Consider the following 20106-nt stretch of genomic DNA (forward strand, 5'->3'; position numbering starts at 1 on the left):
TTTTTGGATTTTCCATATTAAGGAAGTCATCTACATTGAGACCATGGATATTTAGTTGCAAGATGTTGATGGGGCTGAGTGATGACCCAAAGTGGTGAGCGCCAAATTGCTCCAGTGTGCTCTGGTTCTTGCTGGCACCAGCAAAAGTTGAAGCAAGATCCATTGCAGCCACCATTTGCTTCAAGAGGATTTTGTTATCCCTATTTTCACAAAGCTTGTTCAACAAAAAGTCTTGTCATTGTAAAGTACCTTGAGCCTCGGAGGATCTTATAAAATACAATATTATCCAGTCTAAACTGTTTTTCAAGTGCCAGATTGATTCTTCAATTTCCCCACTGTTATTAGGCTCCACAGATACCTTCATTTAATCATTTATGTTTTTTTAAATACCAATTTTAGCAGATTTTCTGTGAAGATGACATTACTTAAATTAATGATATGACGTACGAAGTAGGTGATAAACTGACATAGATTTGCAGTTTTGACTTCAAGAAGGGGAAGTTAGCGTCCAGTAGTCATTAGAGAGAACGTTCGGTTTTGTGTTGGAAAGGCATCCTCCAGATGTTCTCAATCAGTAATATTTGTCTAAATTCTTCAGAGCAAATCTTCAGGATTGCAAAGTGTTTTTCAGTGTGGTGTTGTGTTCTGCATAACTCATGCCAAATTGCTATAGTTATGTGTGTTGACATTTGCAGTGGTTTTGAAAGTAACTTTGCTAGGTTTAGGATTGGTGGCTCACACGTATTGCAGATTTAAGATGTAGGTGTCCTACTGCTTGGGTCCTACTTTATCCAACCTTTTTATGAATGGAGGCAGGAAATACATTTCAATGAACCGAATTGCCCAACAGTATAAAATCGCTATACTTTAATCGGTGCCACTTAGACTCGTCACAGATAGTAAAATATTTTTAACTCGATCGTGCTCAAAGGCACCTCCAACCAGGGAAAGAGTACCTTAATCTGATGAATGCCTTACTGCAAAGGTCTCTGTCAGTTCATGCTGATTTGCTGTGTCAAAAGCAACAAACAACAAAGTGATGGAAGGAATGCTTCAATTAATCTGTCTTTAATGATCTCTCGGGCCGCATTGCAGTCCACTGTTGTGTGCCATTGTGCCACTCCAGTAATATGCAAAATCAGCCTTGGTCCTCCTCCAATGAGTACCGGCTAAGACCGCACTGTCAGGCAATTTTCCCTGATCATTCTGGAACACAAGCAACCCCAGACAGGTCAACAGGCAATGCGTCATCCTATAACGTAGGGCCCGATGACGGTGCGACCGCCCCTGACAGCCTGTAGGTGGCGGTCCCACTGCCATTGCAATCATGTTTTCCGCCCACCACATTTGGATGGCGAGCAGATGTGTGGCAGTCGGAAAGACCGACTGCCACAAGTCCGACAGTCTGAATGATTCCGACAGCCCATCGGACCTCCTGCATTCCACAGATTGGTAGTGGTGCCTGCCAGGTACCACCATAGGGATAATGATATCCCTTTCCGCCTGTCTGTCAGCTGCGGTTAACCCGCCGTGACCAGGCAGGCGGAAACGATCTTAGGGGACCGTAGCGGACCCCCCTTCCCCATGGGTGTTGGACAAGGGCAAATGGGGGGCAACTATGGTGCACCCCTACATATCCCAGCACCATGTGGCATGCACCGTATGGTGCCTGCAACATAGTCCAGGGATATGTAACATGAAATTTCATTGTACTTCGGCGGGTGCTCAGACCGCAGCACCAGCCGCACTACAATGAATAGACCAGGAGCATTACAGACATTGTTCAAAGATTTACAATAGTCCGATCTGTTAGTTGTGTGTGGAACATGATAGTGTGGTGAGGTGGACATGGATTGAAGGCAGTGCAATGAGTGGGTGACCCACATCTTTATTTGGCGATAAAATTCCTTTAGCTTGAGCTTAAGGTTTATAGGGACAAATATTGTAGAGTGAAGGTAAGGACACCCCACGTTGTCATCTGTGTATCCCACAATGCACCTGTCTCTATTTGTGGTGATCTACTAGCTGTAATTTAAATTAAGTATTTCTGTGCAGGCTTTAACATGGAAGTATGAATTTACATTTCAGCTTTATCCACCGGCCTGGCATTTACTTCATCTTCACTTGGATATTCATTGGTCTGTGCTGGAAATTCTTCATATTTTGGGAGAAAAAATGCAAGGTGAGTGTATTGTTGTTGCAATTTAATATTGTATGCTTATCAATGTTTTCATTTTAGGTTGTGTATTTAAACATGTTAGTTGGAATGTTGGAAACCCCTGTGTGTGTGCACAGAGCAGAGACAATAAACAGTGGCAGGTAGAGATAAACTCAACTGAACCATAACTACAAAGCAGCTGAAGGTGAGAAGCTGGTGCTACATAAAACAATTACCCTAAATGAACTGAAGAGTGTGCTGCCTCCAATTCTTAGCGTCTGTGGAGCTTTCAATGGTATATCTCTACATGTAGTTATAGGCAGCAGAGCCTTATGGTGTAGAATATGTGCTGTAGACAGTTTAAATAGCATACTATTCCACAGAAAAGAACACAGTAGACAATCACACAATGAAAAGCATTACATTGATATTATTGCTGTCTATAAGTCTTATTAGGTTGAAGACTAGCAGACAGTGCAGTTGCGTGATTGCAAATACAAATTGGGAACATGCTGAAAGCTTACATATGAATGCATCCCGCGCTTTGCTTACCAATGGCTTTGTGTTTCTTAACTCAAGTTTGCATTTGGCATGTGTTTGTAACTTCCCCATAGAGCATAGCCTTTTTTCTACCTCTCTGGTGGGCTCCATGTATTCTTCCACTAGTGCTAGCTTTCTGGGAAATCTTTTTTCTTTTTTGCAAGGCACTCTATGAGAGTGCATGTGCTTTCAGTTGTCTCACTTGTGTGCTAGCTAAGGAAGCAGGAAACATGCGGTACTTCTTTGAAAAGGCTTCCTGCCTCCTATCTTTCCTCATGATTGATTTTACTTATCTCTGACACTACTAGTTCATCATTCAGGCATGCCTTTGAGGAGCATTGTTCTATCTTTGAGCTTGTTTAATTTAGTCTGTGCTCTTTACCAGTAGTGTAACTTAAATAATCTTCTTTCTCAAATACCCAACCATGTCATAGGTGTTGGAAGTGAGAGTGTAGGGGGTGCTAAAGCACCCCCAAAATAATCATGCTGGACTGCAGAAGTCTAATGAACAAAAAAACACATTAGCTGTGTGTTCAAAAGCAAGAGGTCAAATGTCAGGCTCTATCTTCTACCAAATGTCTGTTAATTCTTTTTAAAGGGAGTTTGGTGGGTACTTTTATTTCTTTGATTGCAAAGTGAAAGGATTTATGTGACAATCTTGCTGGTTTTTGTGAGTGTGAAAGGAAAGGTTGCAGGATGTTGTGTTGTTCTAGTACGCAACAAAATTTTCACACCTGTAAAATGAACTGTAAAAATATTTCAGAATATATCAGCCATTAGGAAAGCACAAATAAATCACATTTATAAGGTAATTTTTAAGTGTGGTGCAATCAAAGATTTTAATATGATCAAAACAAATCTATGTACTTGGTGATGCCAATTTCCACAAATTTTTTGCTCGCTGTATAGTTTTATCAGTAAAATTGTTTGTCTGCGCAAATCTTGCAGTCATTGCAATGGAAAATCTGTTGTCGTAAATAGCAGTGTGCTACCACACCATATTTTAGTAATATATTTGCTACACTGTGCTCCAAAATGTACCACCAGCTACATACTACATTCTTACCGTTCTCCTGCTGCATACATATGCTACACTTGTTTTTTGCTTGACATGGATTTTTCCCAATCCCGAAGACTTCAGGATAGTAAAATTTTTTTTTTTTTTTTTTAATTCACCAAACCTTTATTGTCACCATGCAAATCTGACACAGCCAAGTGCCTACATCCCGTCGGGCCGGCACAGCACAGCATATCATTCTGCGTATCGAGCATTGGGGAAGCAACACAGCAAGCCGCCTACAACCCTTATGGGCCGGCCGCGTCAAGTGGGCAATCCATAAACTGGGACAATCAACACAAATCCCGACAACAAATTCCCCCCAATCTTCAAGTTCAATAGAACACAGTAGCGCCTCCATGTGCCTGTGCTGCCGAATCATTGTGCAAATACTACCCTACCACCCCGCCCACCCCAAGCTCCTTCAGCCCCCCCCCCCCCCCCCCCCCCCCCCCCACAAGACCATATCCAGTACCGTTCCAGGTCCAAGGGACCCACTGCTGCATCGCGTCACTCCCCTCCATGTCCATCACCTCCCCTTTGGCCCGGAGCAGAGTCGGGAATCCCAGTGTCAGTGTGCGCCAACAGATACCTCTGAAGAGGGGCCCAAATATCCCTAGGGCGCGAGGAAGGGGGCATAAGTTCAGCGTAGATATGTAACTGGTCCTGGCAGTGTACGAGATCATTTATCCAGTGCTTGTATTTGGGAGCTCGGCCGCGCCCCCATCGACAGGCTATTCTTCTCTTCGCCAGTAACAGGGCCAAAGTGACATATCCCCGCACCCGAACAGGGAGTTGTTCCGTGTACCCAAGCAGAACAATGAGGGGGTCTTCAGGCACATGCGTCCCAGACATCTCATCTAGAGCGCGCAATACATTTCTCCAGTAATCCCGCACCGGTGGGCAGCCCCAGGCCAGGTGCCCAAAGTCAGCCCCCCCCCCGCTCCGCATCTATCGCAGCCATCAGTGTCTCGCAAGTGCAAGCGGTGTAGCCCCGCCGGTGTGTAGTAGAGTCGATGAAGATATTTATAGTGTATGAGACGGAATCTACTATTGGCAGAAATGGCCCCCGTTTGATGGCCATTAAAGATAATGGGGTAACCCAGTAACCCTCAGAACCTGGGCGTTATAATGAAAACAAAAAACAATGGTTCTGTTGGGAAACACGTAGACTTAGTTAAGTATGTACTTAATACAAATAATCAATGTGTCAGTAATAATTCAGTAAACAACAACGAAGCACCCACATGGACCAAGAGATTCAGAAATTGAATTCGTTTTACTCTGTGATATGTATCAAAATATTCAACAAAATATTTACAGGACTAACCAACCATAGAACACATAAAACGTAAAACAATCAGTGACTGAGCGTGCTTATTGACATGAAATTGACCACAAATTCACACAACATATATATACAATAACAATACACAGTGATACACAAAAAGGTCCAAAATCAAGAGCATAGACCCAAGCAGGATATAATTTTCCTAGTTCTGATTGTGGAATTGCGTAGACAAATTGGACAAGTAACGTCGACGTTTCGACCCTATGTAGTAGTGCTGGATTGTATGCATCTAGAGCGGGTCTTCATCAGGACAAAAAGTTGGGCTGGCGGCCTGGGATCAGAATTTTGATAGGATATGATTTCCTGGTATCGCATTAAAGGAGATGTCAGCCGACATCTTGATTGATCATAGATTCTTGACACTAATTTATTCAATTTGAAACAAAGTGGTGCCGTCATAACGATCGCCACATAGTAGTGTTCTCGGTCGAGACGTCTATGTCCGTCTAAGACTCTGCCGCTAATGTTGAATATTTTGATACATATCACAGAGTAAAACAAATTCAATTTCTGAATCTCTTGGTCCATGTGGGTGCTTCGTTGTTGTTTACTGAATTATTACAGACACATTGATTATTTGTATTAAGTACATACTTAACTAAGTCTACGTGTTTCCCAACAGAACCATTGTTTTTTGTTTTCCCCGTTTGATGGCAGCAGAAGGACCATTGGTCCATCGTGATGGAGATTCCCAATTCCGCCTCCCACTTACCCTTGGCTCCGACCGGATCCCTCTCCCACTCCCCCTGAGTGGAGCAGTACAATCGCGAAACGATATGCTCCGGGGGAAGCGCGCTGCAAAAGGGCATGTAGAGGGAGCACAATGGGGGGTTCTAGCGGGAAACACTGAGTCAGTGAACGCACATCTTGCCGTAACCGCACATAATAGAATCGCTCCAAAGGCGTGGGGGTCGTGGCGCCGAAGAATTCCTCACTAGTTCTAAACTTCCCATGCGCGTACAATTGGACCCATGTCAGGCAGGATAGCCTCTGCAGCATCCGGAGGCACCCCCTTCCATCGTGACCGGGAGTGTCTAGGGACTGCGGTAGTACTAAGATATGCGGTACTAGGTGTAGGAGCCATGTAGCCGTCTTCGACTGCTAAATGAGGCATATAAGGAGGGGGATGCATCCAGTACGCCGCAAAATGCGCCTGAGCACAGGTGAAATATAATTCTATATCTGGGACCTCGAACCCGCCAGACTCGAACGGCCGAGTGAGAACTTCCCACTTCAGCATGGGTTGTCGAACCCCCCCCCCCCCCACTAATCGGATCACTTGTGCTTTAACACTTTTAAAGAAGTGGCGGGTCGGGGCATACGGAATGTTGGTAAAAAGGTACAAAAGCTTAGGTAATATTACCATCTTGATTAGAGATACCCTTGCAACCATGGAGAGAGGCAGTGCCACCCATCTGGAGATCTTATCCGTAAGAAGCTCAAGGGCGCAGCCATAGTTGGAGCGCATCAATTCTTCCCGGCAATGAGAAACCTGGATGCCCAGATAAGTGACCGCGTCAGCGCTCCAGGTCAGAGAGAAGTCCGGAGCGAACTCCACCGTGGCATCCGTCAGCGGGAAAATCTGTGATTTCCCCCAGTTCACGTTTATCCCTGATAGGCGGCCAAACAGGATGAGCAAGCGAAGAATGGGATTGAGGCCGACTGCAGGATAACGGGAGGTCATCGGCATACAGGGATATTAGGATCTGTCGCTCTGTGGTAAATAAAATATCACGCTGTCATAATTTTTCAGATATCAATAAGATCATGCATAAAGCAAGAGGCTGAGTCTGTGGTATCAGATTCATAAAGGGCTTTATTCCAATAACTCGAGTCAAAGGGAGAATATTTCCATCACCAAAAAAGGATCTGGACGGGGCTGAAAAGTATTCTCAATATTCTCAAAACATTATTCACAGAGTACAGTATATATACATTTCTCAATTGTACGTAAGCAAGAGAGCAAGAGAGAATGAGATAAGAGCATGTGGGCGTGTAAGTAGGCGTGAAGGTGGGCGTCCATGTGGGCGTCCACTTGATGATAATGGGTAATTTGTCATGTGTGGGTGGATACCTGGAGATGATTTCGCAATGTCAGCAGAAATACTTGGCAGAGATGCGTGCGCAGCAGCATGACGTGTGATAGACGTGCAACTAGAGGGAGAAAGGGACTTGACATTTAGCTCTACATGTGGAGACAAAAGTCTGGGGTTATGTCAACCTAATCCCAAATCATATCTAATATCCTATGTTTAAAGAACTGTGTTATCCACAAGGGAAGGGCTCTCGGACAAAATCTATTCTATACTGACTGTGAGTGCGTGTACAAGCGTCTAAGTGTCTATATGAGATGCAAGGGGCAGAAACTTTCCATGGTAACAGGGCTATGAATTACTTGCATGAAGACAGCGAGGCCGGGCCCTTTTGCTCGGTAGCTGGAAGAATGTTTACTTAAACTACTAGACAGGAATGCATCGGCTGAGGAGCAAAGTAGATAATTCGAAGGTGAAATACGGTTTCTTGGCAGGCAGGCAAAACTGGCCGAGGCAGGCACCGTTAGCCGCACAGGGAGTAGGACAAAGTTCATGGATACAGATGCGAGCTCAAGCTGAAGCTGTCAGAGGCAGAGAGCAGGGAAAGGCTTGAGGACAGAATCGGGCCTACTCGCCTGAACTGTAAAAATGGAGTAACTGAGCCATATAAAGTCGGTGGCCTTTCATACTTAGGAAGCGAATATCCAGCCCATTCATGGCGGATCTGACAGAGGACATGTTGACGGTGGACGCACATGTGTTTGCGTCATCAAAACTGGAACTGGAGGGAACATACATGTACTTGTGACATGCACATAGAACCGTTGGGGTCCAAGATAGGGGACATAACTGACCAGGAAAATCCACATTTCCACATTCCCTCCTTGTCCCCTACTTGCCCTTCAAGAGATATCAATCTTCATCAATCCATTGATCTGTTCATATAGCATCATTTGTTCTTTCTTCTTCTTCCGTGATCTTGAATGAAATCTTGGTGGTGGAATACACGATGTGGCACACAGACCACAGATCGCTGGTCCACATTGTAGACATAGACAGCAACTGAATAGTATGAGAAGGCCAATACCTAGGAAGGATAAAACTCTCCATCCCCAGGCTGATATCACACTCCAAAACCAACTGGACCAAGTCCAAGTGCCTGGGTTCTGGTGTATCTGGTTTACAATCTTATGAAGGTGAGTTATGGCTTTATATACAGATGGCGAATTTTCTGGTATGAAAAATGCAACAGCTTGATTTGATGACCCTACAAGCTCCGCCCCTATCGGCCAGGATAACGTCAAGGACAAGACTATTTGAAGCACAACAATCCGCATAGCAGACTGCTCTTCTGTTAAATTGCCTAAGGCGGAAATAGTTTCGTTCACTACTGCTTCAAGGGTTCTGGTTAATCTACGTATCAGCTTACTATTGGTAACTGTACCTATATAGGGAAAGAAACCTTTATTGAAATCTGTGTATTTTTCCCATGCTGTTTCAGTGTAATCGACAATTGGGAGATCTCTCTTCTGTCTATTGTGTACTAAATGAGTATTTCTATGAGAATCAGGAGGAGCTAGGAAAACAGGTGGTAGGAGGAATGCTATGTAACAGGTACCATCCCAATCTAGAGGTAGGCGTATATATGCGGTCTGGCCACATATAAAGTAGGAATGACGAGAAGCTCTAAATGTAGACTTGCCTTGATCACTGAATTTTATTACAGTGGTGCATTTACTATGGCCCATGTGTATGGAGCCATTCTTTCTTATACATAATTCCCCTTTTACTGGGAATACGGACATGGCGGGCAATATTGGTGTAGCTTCAGATTCAACGTTCAGGATCATGAGGTTAAGTGTAAAATTACCTAATCCATATACTTCATTTCTTAGATCAGTTCCTGTTCTTTTTGGAAAGTCCCTCCTTGTTAGGGTAGCAGACTTTAAGCAAAACTAAGTTCAGGTTTCCCCATACCCAGTTGTCTTGATAAACTGCGGAATTCGAATCTAGGGAATTAATCAAACTAAACCATGTTCCACAGGAGCCATTGTGTGTGAACGGATAGAGAATAAAGGGGCAAAACTCCCTTATAGTTCTGATAGGGGGGAAGTCGGCCACAGACCCAGCAGTCTGTAGCATTGCTAGTCTGATATGAATGGTGCAGCATCTGAATAAAGGTATTGTTGCGTAAGGCAAGTCGATATGATAGCTCATAGGATGGCAGATCACTAAATGTGTGCTTTATGGTATCATTAGTGGAGGAGTGTAAAAGTGAGGCAATAGGAGGAAAAATAGCATGTAGTATTAAGCTGATACATATTATCGTGATGTACATAAGAGATTGAAAAATTACAGTCACTATACATCTATTTGCTTCTTATCTAGCTCTCTTATTTTTGCTTTATGTTATTGTCCAAGATCTTATGCGAGCCAGAATACATGTTCAACCGCTTCACCACCTAGTGGACTTAATTGATCAAACGGGTTCTGACTTCTTGGATCACAATTTAGCTTTGTGGAAACTTCTGGGCATTCTCCTCTAGAAAATGTTGTTCAAAATCCAAAATCCAAGTTCAAAGTTTTTTTTTCCTTTGTAAAAGAGTGGTGAAGGTGCAATCATCCTTTCCGCCTTTTGACTTTAACGGCCGTCCCCGTGGTCCAGAGCACTGACTTTGGCGCCTTCCATCCAGGAGCGATGGAGTATTCTTTGACCTGGGTGTTGTCAGGGAAGGCGGCAGCAACCTGCGAACAACAAGAGAGTAGTGCAGACATCAAGGAAGCCAGGTAATCTGTCAGCATGTTACTGTCAACATAAGTAATCTTTTAGGCATTGTAGTGCCCACATATTTTGGTGGTCTACCAAAGACCACTTCATAGGGAGATAAGCCTGTTCTAGAATGAGCTACCATTCGCATGTAAAAGAGGGCAACCGGCAGGGCTACCATCCAGTCTATACCTTTGTCTGCGCAAAATTTTAATGTCTGATTATGTCTTTCTACAAGGCCTGCTGCTTCAGGATGTCGCACACAATGGAATTTCCAGGTATACCCTAACAGAAGGGACACCTGCTTCATTAGTACCAGGACATATTTGTAACCTCTACATCTGTTTATTTGGATATAATCCATTTGGAGCACTTCAAAAGGGTGGTCAGGTGGATGGAATCCACCTTGTTCCATCGGAATGCCTTTACCTGGATTGAATTGGCAACAGATCATACATGTTCTGACCTTTTGTTTCGCTGCTGCACGCAGGTGCTTGTTGAACCATATATTCTGTAAGCTATCTATCATTGCTTTCTCTCCTAAGTGTGCAGGACTATGTGCGGTATTTATAATCACTTGTACCATGGTATCAGGAAGAAACCATGTGGATTTGCCCTTATTCATCCAACCCTGATCAGTCAGTACCCCTCCTTGTTCCGACCATTTCTTTAATTCGTCCATAGTAGCATGTGTCTGTATGTCTTGTACATCCTTGGAAGGATCCCTAACTGTCATGGCTTTGGACACTTATTGAACCTGTAACTTTGTCATGTCTAGTGGGGTCTGAGCTGTCTGTTTAGCAGTTCGGTCTGCCAGATCATTGCCTTGGGAAATGGTATCTGTGGCTCTAGTATGTGCTTTACATTTTAGGATAGCTATGGCTGTTGGTAAATGTATTGCTTCCAGTAGGGCTTGAATATGGGGGCCATGCTGTATCTTGGCCCCATGAGAGGTCAAGAAACCTCTTTCTCGCCAGAGAATCGGTGTAAATGTTTACTCTCAGGTGCTTAGCTCTTATGCACGCTTGTGTCAGGGCGATGAGCTCTGCTGCTTGTGCTGACAATATGTCTATTCTTTTAGTCTCTATTATTACAGTATCAGCAGTCACTGCATATGCTGCCACTAATTCTCCCGCCCCTGTCCTCATGCATGAGCCGTCAACATATAGTGTTAGGTCGGGGTCTGGGAGTGCAACGTCTGTCAAGTCTTGTCTTGGTTTAGTCACGGTATGTATTACTTCAACACAGTTGTGTGGTGAAACGCTTTCTGTACTGGAGGGCAAAAGGGTAGCAGGATTCAGTATGTTGCATCGTCTGATCTCTATGTGTGGTTGAAATAACGTTGGCTCATAGCCTGTCAGTCTAGCTACAGTCAGGTGTCGTGTTTGTGTCCGGTTCAAGAGAACCTCTACTGCGTGTGGTACTTGTACTGTCAGAGGGAGGCCCAGCACTATCAAGTCACTTTGTCTTATGGCTAAGGCCGTTGCTGCAACTGATTTTAGGCACGCAGGCAAAGCCTGTGCTACTGGGTCTAATGTACTAGAAAAATAAGCACAGGGCTCGTGTTTTCCTGCATGATCTTGTGTTAGGACAGATAGTGCTGTTCCATCCCGCTCTGTCACAAAAAACATAAACGATTTGTTGTAATCAGGGTTTGCTAAAACTGGTGCTTGGCATAAAACTCTCTTTAATTCTTCAAATGCCACAGTGTGTTCTTGAGGACTTTAGTCTTTTTGTGTCTTGGGCTGTGAAAAACCAGAAATCAATTGAATACGTTCCGGTGCCCACAACTAATTCCCCTGAAAGATCACAATAAAACATGAGAAAAAGGGGAAAACACCATACCTATTTCCTTGGCTTAATTTCTAAGGGGGCTAATTTCTAAGGGGCTTAATTTCTTAAGGGGCTAGCGGGAAGCGAACCTCCTCAGGGGCCAGCAGAAAACCAATATTCTCCTCCTTCCCCCCCCCTTTTTGACAGGAGGAAATCTGAAACAGATTTCACTGCTGTCAAACACTATCAAACCCTGTGTCTTGTCAACACTATTAATCCCTGTGTGTAGCTACTGGGCGTAAGCAAAATTATAGGAGATGCACAGCGTATGTGAAACGGCGAGAAATCCTTCAAATTAATGTACAAACCTCATTGTGTTAGCTCATAAGCTGGCCACATGACATCTCATATGCAAATGTCCCTATTACATGAACCTACACCAACCTGAAGTCAATATTAATGCTAGGAGGCCCTAATAGGAATGCTAAATTACCTAAATATTCGGAAAACCAAGTTTAAGAACAGTTGTTAATGTTGATAATTAATAATTTATCTGCTAAAGAAATCAGTCATTGTGCAATAATTTCCACCTATACAATAAATAGCCTAATTCAAAAACAAGTCAACTTTTGGGGCCACCACTCACAAGAATGAGCTTACTAAAGCAAACTTTAAAAAGGAAATTCTGTCAGATATTTTCTCATTACCCTAAATACCGGGCCTCATTTGTCACTCTGTGGTGGCAGTCCTTATTTAAAACAGGCCTTCAAGAGTTAAGATGCAAGTGCACAGATCATAATTGTTCCTTAATGTCCAATCTGGAAACATATGACCGAGGCTGCCTGTCTATAAGAGAAAGGCAGTCATGTGATACATATTTTAGTCTTGCATAACTTTTCCTTCTTTTATTCATCTCCAATACCAATTAGACATACACTGATAACGTGTTGTCTGCTATTTTGACAGCATGATAAAGGTAATATCACGTCTGTGAAATTTAGTAATTGTGAACAAGTTCCAGCCAAGCGCTGTGCAAAGATCGCCGTCGTCACGACTATCTCTGTACTTGTACAGGAGAACTTGGTATTAAACGCTAAACAGACTGGTCAATACAACACAAAAACAAAACATATATAAAATACATATGCCAAGCCATCAGTATACCAGGCACAGAAAGCATAGACAATTACACTAACATATATAAATGAGCAGCGATGCGCAATTACAGTACCTACAGCTCAGATGCGAACATTCTGGCCTGCTTAATTTGTCAGGCTTATAATCAATAACTTATTTACCTGCCCTATACAACCCCATCTGGCAGTGGGTCATCCCAATGATGACCGCGTCAAGTCTGACACACAGGATCAGCAACAATAATCAAAAAATGACGAACACACGAACCTGTCTCTTTTTTTTTTTTTTTTTTTTATAAAAATGAGCTATGCATCTTTGTACACAATGTACCCTTATGTCCTAGTCGAAGATGCATCTCACATCTTTCCTCACAGACCCGTAACCACTGGATCATTTATCCAATGCAACTGGTGGCAGCTTGTGGCCACAATTCAAAAATGTCTGAATTTGAAAATCGTTTTTATATAGGCACATAGCCCTTAAAATTCCAAACAAGAGCAACATTTTACTTTCTGACCAGAAGCAATATAACAATTGCTAAAAAATAAAACAAATCTTCTCCATAGACATTTCCTCGGGGCACTTGTTTTGCACAGAATAGAACAAGGGAATCTTTCTCGACTTACATTTCTCAGCTGCCCTGTCTTATCAGAGAAGTTAAAAATAGCCCCTCAGCGCGGCCTGAGCCTGGGCTGCCAGCCATCTTTTTTTTGTTTTTCCTACTCCTGGCCCCAAGGCTCTCCAGCTGCAGGCATTACACAGATGCGATGTCAGAGAAGCCTTCTAAGCAGTGCCCTGTTCTGCTCCTCTCATCGGCCCCCACCTACACTGGCTACAAGGTCAGAATCTGTCTCCGATTTCTGTATCACATTCTGCTCTACACAGCCCCCACCTTCTCCTCACTCTGAAGCTGTCAAAGACAAAAAGACTACTCAATTCCATAAAAACTGCAATAATTCGCTCAATTGAAAAATTATTTTTACATACAATTTGCACTCAGGGGGTCATAATCTTACCGACTTGACCCAGCACATTGGCTCACTGGACCACCAAGAACACAAACCTGTATTCATGAACAATTTGCAAATTCGAAATACCCACAATTCTTTTTTCAAGCTAAACTTTTCACTAATTATTTTTCCGTTAACACTTTGTACATTAGGGGTGTCATCAAATCACAGGAGTTGCTCCTTCTCTAGCTGCACCCCTCTCAATTTCCTTTTGACAACGTAGTCAAATGTTGGACCATGTAAACACCAGCTATGCGCTGTTCATCTGGTGGGTGGCTCAAGAACCTTTGGGCTACTATGTAATTAATATATGTATTATAACTGGTCTTTCTGCTGGGGCCACTCTTGCTAGGTCCTCTGAAAGGACGGGATAAATACCAGCAACGTCAGTATTTCTTTTTCTGTCAGCCTACGCTCATTTTACCAGCTCTAATTCCTCCTGTAACATCTCATCCTTGGCTTTTCCAGACACCAGTCCACTTCTCTCTGCTTCGTGAAACACTTACTCTGACCTTCTATGTGACGCCTTGCGCCAAAAACTCAATGGCATCCTTCCAAGCTGGTCTACATTTTCTCTTTCATAAGAGTGTTTCGTTGTCCATCTACTTGTCCTGCTTTTACTCGTATACCTTCCTCAACTAACACGTTTTCTCGGGCTTTGTCTGAATCCTCCCTACTTTTCTCTTCTTTTCTGAGCGCTTACTCTGTGCGTCTATGCTATTCTTTACGCCATAATTCAACAGCGTCTGTCTGTGACTGTCTAGCTTTCCTCTTCCACAACTCTTCTTCGACTTTCATGATACATTCGGCATCCCAGGTCCCAGCTACGGGCCATCTCTGACTTTCTGGTAACTCTTTGGTGTAGTCCACCCATAGATCAAGGAATAATATGGCGTCTAAGCCATGCTTGTGATACATAAAGTGCCCTGGAGTGTCCCTAGGAGGAATAGGAACTGCTTCTTCAAGCACCCCTTTTCTAGTAGTAATCTGTCTGAACTTCGAAAAGAGCGGCATATTGACAACTGATCTGACACCTGGTCTTGAACACACTTAATACAAAAAGCACAATAATGAACAATCATTCATACCACAATATGCAGGACATTTTAACACATTAAACATTGAACATAAAACATTTTAACCTTTAAAAATGACCAACAATGATGACAGTCTGCATAACTAATCACCAAGCAGAATTCTTGACAATAACTAGATACTTCGGAATACTTGATATACTGCTAAACAGTACATATACACTGCTAAACAGTGCAGACCGGATTTGTGTACCCAAATCCGTCTTGACCGGCACAACCTATGTGCGCGTCAACACGCCTCCCCGGCGATGGTACTCACCGGGTAGCTCCTTGAAACGGAAGGCCTCGGAGAATGGACTGGACTCGACGACTGCGGACATCGGACCCTCTGGACATCGGGACTTCGAAAACCTGGTGGGCCTCTGTATACCTCGGACACAGCTCTCTCGCAGGTGGGCTCTGGGTAGACAATCTGCGTTCCTCACCGCCTCGTATGGATGCCTGGTCGCAGTCTGTCCCCTTCATTGGCCTGAGGGAGTTGGCGGGAAAACCCGCGACGTGCGCGCTTGAAGTCCATCACGGCCATGGAAGGGGGCAAAACTGGACCTTCATCTCCGGCGTGTGGGGAAAGAGATTAAACTGTTCGGGCGCCATTCTGTGGTAAATAAAATATCACGCTGTCATAATTTTTCAGATATCAATAAGATCATGCATAAAGCAAGAGGCTGAGTCTGTGGTATCAGATTCATAAAGGGCTTTATTCCAATAACTCGAGTCAAAGGGAGAATATTTCCATCACCAAAAAAGGATCTGGACGGGGCTGAAAAGTATTCTCAATATTCTCAAAACATTATTCACAGAGTACAGTATATATACATTTCTCAATTGTACGTAAGCAAGAGAGCAAGAGAGAATGAGATAAGAGCATGTGGGCGTGTAAGTAGGCGTGAAGGTGGGCGTCCATGTGGGCGTCCACTTGATGATAATGGGTAATTTGTCATGTGTGGGTGGATACCTGGAGATGATTTCGCAATGTCAGCAGAAATACTTGGCAGAGATGCGTGCGCAGCAGCATGACGTGTGATAGACGTGCAACTAGAGGGAGAAAGGGACTTGACATTTAGCTCTACATGTGGAGACAAAAGTCTGGGGTTATGTCAACCTAATCCCAAATCATATCTAATATCCTATGTTTAAAGAACTGTGTTATCCACAAGGGAAGGGCTCTCGGACAAAATCTATTCTATACTGACTGTGAGTGCGTGTACAAGCGTCTAAGTGTCTATATGAGATGCAAGGGGCAGAAACTTTCCATGGTAACAGGGCTATGAATTACTTGCATGAAGACAGCGAGGCCGGGCCCTTTTGCTCGGTAGCTGGAAGAATGTTTACTTAAACTACTAGACAGGAATGCATCGGCTGAGGAGCAAAGTAGATAATTCGAAGGTGAAATACGGTTTCTTGGCAGGCAGGCAAAACTGGCCGAGGCAGGCACCGTTAGCCGCACAGGGAGTAGGACAAAGTTCATGGATACAGATGCGAGCTCAAGCTGAAGCTGTCGGAGGCAGAGAGCAGGGAAAGGCTTGAGGACAGAATCGGGCCTACTCGCCTGAACTGTAAAAATGGAGTAACTGAGCCATATAAAGTCGGTGGCCTTTCATACTTAGGAAGCGAATATCCAGCCCATTCATGGCGGATCTGACAGAGGACATGTTGACGGTGGACGCACATGTGTTTGCGTCATCAAAACTGGAACTGGAGGGAACATACATGTACTTGTGACATGCACATAGAACCGTTGGGGTCCAAGATAGGGGACATAACTGACCAGGAAAATCCACATTTCCACAGCTCTGGGTATATCACTGCGCATTCCCGGTAGTGCTGTCGTATTTTGGCCGCCAGAGGCTCGACTGCAATGGCGAAAAGGAGGGGCGACAGGGGACAGCCCTGCCTGGTGCCCCGTGTCACCGCAAAAGGGGCCGACTGGGCTCCATTCACCATCACTCTAGCCCGCACCCCGGAATATAGTAAATTGATCCATGCCAAAAAGGGAAGGGGGAACCCCATTTGCTGCAGCACAAACGCGAGGTAGTTCCACTCCAGGGAATCGAACGCCTTGGTGGCGTCGAGAAAAATGGCCGCAGCTTGCAAATCCGGGTCTATATCATGCAGGAGCGCAAATAAGGTGCGCAGATTATGGGACGTGCCCCTGGTGGGTACGAATCCCGACTGATCCAGGAGCACCAGCGCAGTCATAAGGGGGCTAATCCGATTAGCTATCAATTTGGCCAGTATCTTAGCGTCCACATTGATTAAGGATAAGGGCCTGTAAGAGTCGCAGTACTTTGGGGATTTCCCCGGTTTAGGTAGTGATATGATGCGCGCCTCCCGCATGGAAGGGGGTAGTATAACCGTCTCCCGAGCCTCCTCGTATATGTGTCGCAGCACCGGGATAAGCAGGTGATGGAAAGTTTTATAAAACTCGTCCGGAAGGCCGTCCGGGCCTGGCGCCTTGCCCGATTGCAGTTGCATTATCGCCGATACTATTTCCTCATCCTCGTGATGCCTTAAAAGAAACTCCCTTTGCCCATCCACCAACCAGGCGATCGCTGTGTCCTCAAAAAAGGGGGCAAAATTGACCGGTTGGGCCCTGCGGGTTTTGTAAAGGCCGCTGTAGAATACTCGAAACGCCTCCACTATATCCGCCGTATCACTATGACGCTGACCGTCCTCGTCTTCCACCTCAAGAACTACGTTGGAAAACTGCTGGGGCCGGATTAAGGACGCCAGCGTTTTCCCAGGCCTGTCTCCCTCTCCATATTGTCGAGCCTGAAAGTATTTCCCCCTGTACCTACACTCCCGCTCCGCCGTCTCTTGGTATTCGGTAAGCACACTGCGCATCTTGGCCTGCAATTCAGGGGAGGGGTCAGTGTGCAGTTGCGTCTCAATGGATCGGATAGTGTAGTAACATTAATGGCAGAGTCCCCCCTCTAAAAATTGTTCCTGCACCACTGGTGAATGCCAATTGTGAAATGTCATTCACGCGTAGCTCTTGTTGGTACACTTCTTTTCAACTTCCCTGTTTCAATGCAGGTCTTGAAAGAAGCAGCATACAGTAATTTCATTAGCATCTGCTCATATATCTGATGTGCACTTCTCAGCTTTTACTGCTGTAATGAGTCTTAACAAACAAGTGCTAAAAAAAAAAAGGCTAGTCTTCATCAATGAATCATATATACAGATTACTTTATTACTTGTAATGCTCATCTTAACAAAACATAACCGATTTTAATAGAATCTACTGAAAACAATGCTGGGACACATTCAGAGGACTTTTCACAAGAATCTAAAGCAGCATAGTGATCCAATCAAAAGCAATAAAGGAAGTGTGTGCACGGACGTTACAAACGACAGTTAGAAGAACCTCGCTATATGCTCCTTTTAGTAGACACATTTATAGTGCAAGTCTCGACAAAGCAGTTTTTATTTATAGCCTTGGTATCTTAATTGAGCATGTTTCGAAGTATTCCTAATTTTTACAGATAAGAGACTAAGGGAATAAGGAGATTATGAGGCCTAATATTTTATTTCATCCCTATTCAATACCAAATTTACTTCCTTTGTACTCTTGAATCGCTAAAGGAAGCCATTTCAAGCAGAGAAAACTTACTTTAGGGTGTGGTCGAGGGACAGCGACTGAGATAGAGCATAGCACAGTCTCCTCTAGAGACAAGGTGCATAATTTAGAGGGCAGTATTGAATGATACCCTGAAAATAACTCTGTAACTCACCGTCCACATAATGCATATCCTTCACTCCTCCTACACTCACCTTACGTCCATCTGTCCCCTGGCCCATATCCTGCTGCCATCAGTGCATCCCTCAGCCACACCGCAGACCATCATTTTTGCCCCTGGAAAGTTTTTGCGGGTGCCCTTGGTGTACAACAACACTAAAAACCATTGGCGAAGCCAATAGGTCCCAATGGCCAGACTTATTGGCATTGCCAATGCTTGTTATATATGTACGCTTTAGTCCATTCTGCATGCTTTTGATTTTTTTTCCCTTGTATGAGCATAGGTGCTTGGACTAGCAGTTTGATTTTGGATGACATTAGGGGCAGTGTGCACTCACCTCACTCATTACTTGACTGTCATGATACCCCAGGGCGCCATGTTTGCATGGTGCCGGCACTGACAGCTGGCCGGCACCATGCCAGCCAGCATTTTGCAGCTGGATTGCCGGCTGCCAAACATACTGGGGTTGCGGTTGTTTCATTGTAGTGAATCTCTCATGTCTCTTTTTTCTTTACAGTTTTCCCTGAATGAAGGAATGATTTCCATGATAGAAAAACCTGTTTCATTTTTAACCACGAATAGTCATTGGTGCCTAAAGTAGTCCTGTCATATACCATGACTTATAATCTAACATGGAACTCTAAAACACTCTTTGGTGAAGAACATATTCATCATCATCATACTTTATGCGGCTCAAAGCCCTAAAAGCAAAAGCACATACATTGATAAAATCATATACAAAATCAATACAATAAAATGATACATTAATAAAATGACGTTACAGAAGTTCCATAACTTTCCTTGTAATATGTGCCGCTTTGATAATTTTAGAACCGCGTAACAAAAACCATAGGAGGTTAATTTCTGTAAATATATCAAAGCAGCGTGAAGAGGCACCAAAAAACGTCTATGCAGAACACTATAAGTTGTATAAAATAGCATGAAGCGGCTCATGTTTTTGGGTTGGGGTAAATAGCATTGACATATGGGGAGCAATACAAACCATCTACCCTGTATCAGGAAAGCAAATAATAAGTGCAAAGTATGAAGTCTGAAAGGAGTAAGTGAAAATCTGTATTGAACATTTTGAATAAGAGTGATGTACGATTCCGGCCCTGTGGGAACACATAGGTTAGAATGAGTACCCACAGCCCTCAAAGATTCTGCCTTTGAATTATGCCGCCTTACCTTATATGCTAGGTATATTTTTTTCTGAATGTGTCTTTAGGAACTGTATCTAAGACTTTGGGGATTTCATGGTATTGAGGGACGACACCCATTACAGAGAGTTTGTTTCAAGTTTGTAAACCAAGGGATTCTGAGTTCATTTTCATGAGCCAGACAGTCAATCAGAAGGGATATTGATAATCCTAAATTCTGTTAATGCCACATTTTATGCTACAATATAATAGGGTCTAACCCAATCAATTCCTCCAAATAATTCAG

General features: G+C 43.8%; 1 protein-coding gene across 1 annotated transcript in view; it reads left to right on the forward strand.

Annotated features, from left to right (window-relative positions):
• MMS22L (MMS22 like, DNA repair protein) overlaps nucleotides 1-20106 on the forward strand; it is a 534885-nt gene that overhangs the window by 85799 nt on the left and 428980 nt on the right. Inside the window, exon 6 of the mRNA XM_085611124.1 lies at nucleotides 2089-2182. Within this exon, the coding sequence (XP_085467250.1) occupies nucleotides 2089-2182 (94 nt within the window). The remainder of the gene's footprint in view (nucleotides 1-2088; nucleotides 2183-20106) is intronic.

This window comes from Triturus cristatus, chromosome 6 (assembly GCF_964204655.1).
Source record: "Triturus cristatus chromosome 6, aTriCri1.1, whole genome shotgun sequence".
In the NCBI taxonomy this organism is placed as follows: domain Eukaryota; kingdom Metazoa; phylum Chordata; class Amphibia; order Caudata; family Salamandridae; genus Triturus; species Triturus cristatus.